This window comes from Formica exsecta, unplaced genomic scaffold (genome assembly GCF_003651465.1).
Source record: "Formica exsecta isolate Colony F162 unplaced genomic scaffold, ASM365146v1 scaffold421, whole genome shotgun sequence".
Classification (NCBI taxonomy): domain Eukaryota; kingdom Metazoa; phylum Arthropoda; class Insecta; order Hymenoptera; family Formicidae; genus Formica; species Formica exsecta.
In genome coordinates, this window is record NW_021851451.1 from 646,367 (window position 1) to 653,124 (window position 6,758).

General features: G+C 36.5%; 2 protein-coding genes across 5 annotated transcripts; both read right to left on the reverse strand.

Annotated features, from left to right (window-relative positions):
- Window positions 1-8: 8 nt before the first annotated feature.
- LOC115240260 (carboxy-terminal domain RNA polymerase II polypeptide A small phosphatase 1) lies at window positions 9-4,607 on the reverse strand. 2 transcript variants are annotated; one of them, XM_029815317.1, is made up of 5 exons: window positions 4,509-4,607; window positions 3,330-4,404; window positions 2,263-2,696; window positions 1,562-1,747; window positions 9-1,405 (listed from the first exon to the last, which is right to left on the reverse strand). In XM_029815317.1, the coding sequence occupies exons 2-5, from the start codon at window positions 3,397-3,399 to the stop codon at window positions 1,208-1,210; spliced, it is 888 nt and encodes a 295-aa protein (XP_029671177.1). In that variant the 5' UTR covers window positions 3,400-4,404; window positions 4,509-4,607; the 3' UTR covers window positions 9-1,207. The 2 variants fall into 2 exon arrangements, with proteins under 2 accessions (XP_029671177.1, XP_029671176.1); XM_029815316.1 differs by lacking the exon at window positions 4,509-4,607 and having other exon boundaries at window positions 3,330-4,486.
- Window positions 4,608-5,043: 436 nt separating this feature from the next.
- On the reverse strand, window positions 5,044-6,744 carry LOC115240235 (coenzyme Q-binding protein COQ10, mitochondrial). 3 transcript variants are annotated; one of them, XM_029815264.1, is made up of 3 exons: window positions 6,463-6,744; window positions 6,163-6,291; window positions 5,044-5,911 (listed from the first exon to the last, which is right to left on the reverse strand). In XM_029815264.1, the coding sequence occupies exons 1-3, from the start codon at window positions 6,468-6,470 to the stop codon at window positions 5,467-5,469; spliced, it is 582 nt and encodes a 193-aa protein (XP_029671124.1). In that variant the 5' UTR covers window positions 6,471-6,744; the 3' UTR covers window positions 5,044-5,466. The 3 variants fall into 3 exon arrangements, with proteins under 3 accessions (XP_029671124.1, XP_029671126.1, XP_029671125.1); XM_029815266.1 differs by having other exon boundaries at window positions 6,163-6,312; XM_029815265.1 differs by having other exon boundaries at window positions 6,163-6,373.
- Between the last annotated feature and the right edge of the window lie 14 nt (window positions 6,745-6,758).

Consider the following 6,758-nt stretch of genomic DNA (forward strand, 5'->3'; position numbering starts at 1 on the left):
TATATATATATATATAAACTTGAGCTTTTTCAAATCTTAGATTACGATGTTCTTGGAAAATAAAAAATATCTTCCAAAAAATTTTAACTTTTTTAAGAATCGGATTATGTATTTAGCTTTCAAGCTTTCAAAGGTTCTCAAATAGTTAAAGCTTTTCACAGAACACACTAATCATTTTTTAAGAACAGATTTCTAGATTTCTGTATAATGTTTTAATCTTTAAAATGTTGGTATCCTAAATTATATTTAAAATTCAATTTTCTCGAACGCTCATAGATATATATGATTCTTAAGACACTTATCTTAATCTTTATATTCCTACACTTTAAGATTCAAAATGTTTTGATATTAAATTCTAAAATATCTTTAAAGTTTTTACAAAAAAAAATACTAGCTTTAAAAACAACTAAAATGATAATTAAAATAAAATTAACATAAAATTTTTACATTTTTATAATGAAATCTTACATTGACAAATAAAATATACAAATTTCAATTCTACCTGCTACTGTTACCCTCCTCTTTCAACGTTCTGTAATCGTCGAGTCAGAAGCATGCAAAATCGTAGTTGGAGCATTGATGTCTTCTTTGTAATCGGATCTAATTGAATAGAAAGCTTGTAGTATTTTGATCTGAACAGAAAAAACTAAATGGCAATAGCACAATATAGCCCATCAAATAACTCGAAGCAAGTTCTCTTCTTTCTTCTCTCTTGTATCTTCATATATCCTTTCTCAGTATACAATCACCATTGTTAATTCTAACCGTCGCTCTTTCCTCTCTCGTGACTTTTCTGCAAGCAGTTTCTACTATCGACGGAGATTCCATCCTTTGCTAAATTCTTTTTCTCGAGCACACGCGTATTATCCATGCAAACAGGCTCGATACAGTTCGTCGTCTTTGATGCCTGATGCAAAATGGAAGAACACTCACGCTTCGAAACTGACTCAGTCTTCATTGCGTTTCTCGCCAGGAAGAAGGATATCAGCAGCTACGTGTCACTGTGTGTCGACTTGGATGACGCGTTTTTAAGATATAGGACATTCGGCTCCGCTTAACAAAGTGGTTCTTCCAAAGGTCAACAAGGGGGAGCACTTCGAGGTTCTTCGCCACACAGCAAGTGACTCACATGGAACAGTCCCCTCAGGATTCTCTGGAAAGTGCATTGAGCGACAAGACTGGCTGTGTTGCCAGGATTTAGATGGGGCTAGGAAGCAGCCAGCGAGCCTAATCCCGGCGAATTCTGATTACTCTGCACCGCCTGTGCGGGCACCTGATTGTAAGGATGATTGCTGTTGCACAACACTGTGTAGATATTTTCCACATTGCTGAGCTTCTCGAAAAAAGGGATTAAATCCAATAACTCGGAATCCGTCATGTCATCAAACCAAGATGCCACTGGAACCTGTAAAAAATAAATGTCGTTCTTATTTTTATATATAATTATTCAATTTTAATATATTTTTATAGAAGTGAAAAATAACATTATAAACATTAAAATATAAATTATCTTTTTAAATATTTTAAATATTTTTTTAATATGTTATCAAGCATATCTTACCGCGTTATCTGGATGAAAAATATAACTGGCAGGACTATTATCTACAATAATGATTTGCTGCAAATCACGACCTAATTTGTTCAAATCCTTAACATAATTCCCTCTATGAAACACACAAGATTCTCTGAATAATCTTGCTCTGAATACACCCCATCGATCTAATAGATCTGCCACTGGATCTGCATACTGTAAAACACCACACAATAAAACAAAACATTAAACAACAAATATATCCAAATTTTTTGTTGCAAGTTTTCTTTTTACTAATCAGTTCCATTACAATTTTCTTATTGTGGTAGATGTTATTATCAAAATTTTTACGACTGACTTTACACAGTAATAATTTCTATAACAATGAGTTAATTCTTTGTTTAAAAATATAATAATCTTGTGTAAGATATGTAGTAATATAGATGGAGATAATATTTAACATAATTAATATAGTATTTCAAATCTATTATTCTAATCTTCCATTGGCTAACAAATTCGAGAAATAAAGAATTTTTGCAAACCAATCCTCACATAAATAAATAATAAAACATTAAATAGTCTCTCATAATACTTTGAATTATATCAATATATAATAATCTAACTAATCTATAACTTGTCGAATTATATCAATATGTAACTAAAACTTATTTATTTTATACTTATTAAATGTATACAAATTTTTAATCTTTTTCTCTTTTTCTTTAACGTACCTTAGCTAAGCTTGCAGTGAACAATACGCATTCGTATAATTCACCCATTCTCTGCAAAAACTCGTCCACATAAGGCCTCTTTAAGACGTACACTTGGTGTACTGTTCCATCAATCTCTACAGGAACAACAAAGTCTGCATTGTTGATTGGCTTGAAAGAACTATGCACCAGGGTCTCATCCAAATCAATTACCATGCACTTCTTGTGCATGTCTTGGTGCTTGACTGGTGGTAGAAGAAATCTCGGAGATCCGGTGCCTGGTGGTGGCGAGCCACGACCGTCTCCTTGTAGAGAACTCGACTTGGAGCTCTTTGAACTGCCACCACGACCCCTTCCGAAGCAGCAGAGCAGAGAGCGCAGGAGTCCGCGCCCTCTCGGCTTCTTGCCGCTCGATGGATTATTGCTGGCTGCTTCATTCTCCCGAGGTAATTGAGCTACATTGCACAGAAAAAAAAACGTTACAAACTTGTTAACGCAAACAAATTCAATCAAATTTTATCAACAGTTACAGTTTACAGTAATCACAAATCTGATATTCCTGATATAAACTTTAAGTTATCTTAAGATTCAATTATTGACAACAATAATGTTACACTAAGAAGCTTTTATTTTACATTGAAAATACATTTGTATCTTATATATCATAGAAATGGCATTACTTCGATTAACCTTTTATAGTAAATCTTTTTTGTTATTTTCTATACAGAGTACCCTTAGAGGATTTGCTCAAAGCATGAAAGGTTAAAGGGCATAACGTAGTGTAAAGAAATAAAGACATTTGTGATATGCTTATGGAGAATGGGAGAAAGGGGTTGAAAGAGATGACAATAAAGAGATGAGAAGCAGAAGGGGATGAAGAACAGCAGACGGAGACGAGCAAAATTGTTCGCAGAGAGGAACGGACGAAACGGACGAAGAGAGGAGAAGTGGTAAAGTTAAACGAGATTTAGAAGAGAGAAACGGCGGGGGTTCCGTAACAGGTGCAAAGGCAACGAAACCCCGGCATCTGGCGGAAAGTTTTGCGAGCGCGAGGACGAGGACGACGATTGTACGGGACTGATACGCACCTTTCTCGCTGTTGAATGCGCCTAGCTCGTCATCCCGCGACACTTGGGTGATAATGGACGATGCGTCCATTTAAACATTAGTCGGTGGTCCCTGCGTGCACGATCGCGAATTCCGTTAACGCGCGCGCGCGCGCGCCAGTCGACGGACAGACGGACACGAGCGAGCGAGCGAGCGAGCGAGTGAACGGGCCAGCGCGCGCGACAGACACAGAGAGAGAAAGGGAGGGGGAGAGAGACAGCGCGACAATCCCGTGAGCGAGACGGAGAGCCGCGATTGGTACGCGCGTGCGAGAAAAAAAAAGGGAGAGAGCGCGACACACACAAGCTAATCTCACTCTCTCGTTCGCGTCACTCCCCACCACCACCACCGCGTCGTCACTGCCGCCGTCGCCGTCGTTCCCCTCCCGCTCCGTAGATCCCCGCGCGACGAATGGAGACGCATAGGCGCAGGAATGACACACACATACAACACTGTACTATGCGCGAAAAGCGCGTATGACATACACACTGGATCAACTGCGAGCGGCGAGCGCTTGAATCGGAGCAATGATTCCTGTCGGTCGAATGTTGACGACGATGATGATGATGATGATGATTCGGAACGACGCTACGAGCCACGTCGAGCGTCTTCGTTGTCCCGGAATGCGTGCATACACGTGCGCACTACGCCATTCCTCGTCGCTCGCGGTAGCTCCGGGGGAACGCGCGCGCCTTTCCTTTTTCACGCGCCACACCTATCGCTGCCTATATCGCCCATTGCGCAGTTCATTGGTATTCATTCCATGACGGTGCATCGCCTCGGCATGGTTTCGCTTCGTGGAACGGGGCGAACGACGTTCGATACGCGTGCTTTCGGCTCGCGCGGATACGTAATTCGATAATTCTCGTTTATGCGCGCAACTGCGATGTATAAAACTTGGTCATGTTGTCGGCGGCGCCTAGCCTTGAACCACGAATGAAAGTCTACTTTTCGAAATTGATCGACGTATATAGCTTCATCCTTGTGGCCGTGACGCGGGTGTCTTGATGTAGAGAATTTTTACGCGTCTAATGTCGTGCGTACACATGCTTCGCTCTGAAATAACAACCAGACACAATCTACAACCTTGTCATATTATAATAACTTTATATGAGTAGCTTTAATGAATGCGCGATGAAAAAGAAAGAAAATATACGTACATATACATCTCAATCGCGACTTGCGATGTAATTGGACAATCTTCAAACGTGAAACTAGGTGCATCCAGCACGACCACTCACTGAGCCTCAATGAACACCCTAGATTTGTCTACTGAAGAGCGTTCGAAAATCTTACTCTTAGGATTGAGTACCATTGAATCTAACAATCAGAACAAAGAAATCTTTGCTCTTTTTTTGTTCTGATTGGTCAATTAAACGCTACTTTACTCCAAGAGTAGAATTTTCGAACGCACTCCTGGATGCAAGCTGATTACAATTTACAGTATCACTGTCGCAATTTTTGTGAGCGTATTTTTCTATCGCTTACTTAGCACTCTTTTCGCGCCAATTCTTTTAATGCAAATAATTAAAAAATTAACATTTAAATATTTATAGATACTATACAGGGTGTCCCAAAGCACCCTTGACAACGCTCGTGAGCAAGTAGAGCACAGTAAACTGAACAGAAATGCTTTGGGACACCCTGTATATTTATATATAATTATATATTTTTTGAAATATATTTAAACAAATGTTTCTTTTTTGCATTGTTCTTTATTAAAATATATCTTAAATTGTTGCAAACAATTTATTATCGAGCTGAGAGTTTCTTTTTGATCACTTTCTATATGAAAGTTTTAAGATATTTTCCAATATGTAAAATTGTAGAAGATACCATATATTGGTGCATATTTCTTTTCTTTTTTAATACTTGACGCGAAATTAATTTTTTGCAAATTTATTATTTAAGTTTAATTAAAAAACAGTGCACTTTTCTTTATGTGCTTTAATTATAAACATTTAGTTTGTTATACTTTATCGTATCAACTTTTTATCTTTAATCTTGACAAATTTACATGCTCTTATTTTAAAGACAGCTTGATAGCAATAAATAAATTTATTAATTCATAAAAACAAATATTATCTATATTCAATTATCTATGTAAGTGGGTTCTAATCATCTTTGTAGCTGTACTGTCCTTAAACATGGCTTCCCGTGCCTTCTTTCAGCTTCTTCGAGAAAAGCATTCTCCATCTGTCTTACAATCTCATTGAAAAATAGATTTGATAAATGAGAATAAATGGCAGACTTAAATTCAAAGGACAAGGAGAAATCAATCACACATGTTTCGGGATTGTTTTTCAATCCAGGGCTAAAAAGCCACAGAGTATTCAAGTGATCGAACAATCTGCCGTCTCTACATTCTGCTTTAACTACTCTTGGATATATCATGGTCACCTTTGAACTATAACTTTCGTTTATAGGTGGGAATCCTATTACTAAATTGGCCTTTAGGAAGTCTTCATTTTTTAAAGTAATTTCAGATTTCTTGCAAAAGGGTATAAAGTCCTTGTAACTTCCTACATCGGCAACCACGTAATACATTTTCTCCATTGAAAACCTAAATAATGAGTGCTGTATTATATTAATGTCATTTTTAATGGCACAATCTGCATTAAGAATCCAAAACTTAAAATGATATTAATAAGTAAATATATCAAAATCTCGAATAAATAATTTACAATAAATATGAAATGTGATTTAATATCATTCTTTAGAAAATAGTATAAAAAGTAAAAACAGTAAAAATGAATAAAAATGGTGTAAATAGAAATGTAAAAGATCTTTATAAAATTTAATACTTTTTCTTACCCTACTAATTTGCGACCTTCGTATTCTTTGGTTTTATAACTTGCTCGTGTTCTGTACATTCGCCACAAGCTCCGCTTGGAAGAATCGTACTTCCATGTCAATATCAATTGTTTTAGAAAAACTGCATGCCTAAAGTTTTTTTATATACAACTGAATGTGTGGAGAGAGAATAATAAATCGTTTCAAATTTAATTTAAAGTATCAACATCGTCTGAAAACAAGCATTGTTTTCGACAGAAAAATTTAACTCAAATTGTCACGTACAATTTCGTCAAAGTAGAATTCCGTGAAATACGTTACCTGCACATGTCGAGTATATAAAATACTCAATTCCGTTGTGATATTTGGTGATTTGCATTTAGCTTTGACACATCGAAATTATAACCTTAAAATCTCCTTATATATATTACATACTCCAATATTATCTTGTTTACATATAATCGTTATTCAATATCTAATTACATATTATGTAATCACTTTTATTTGTCTAATTTATGCATATAATAAATCTAATGCCATAAGTGCGTTCGAAATACTGAAACTTAAATTACTGATGTATATATACATAAGCAAGAAAGGGGGAGGGGGGGGGGGGG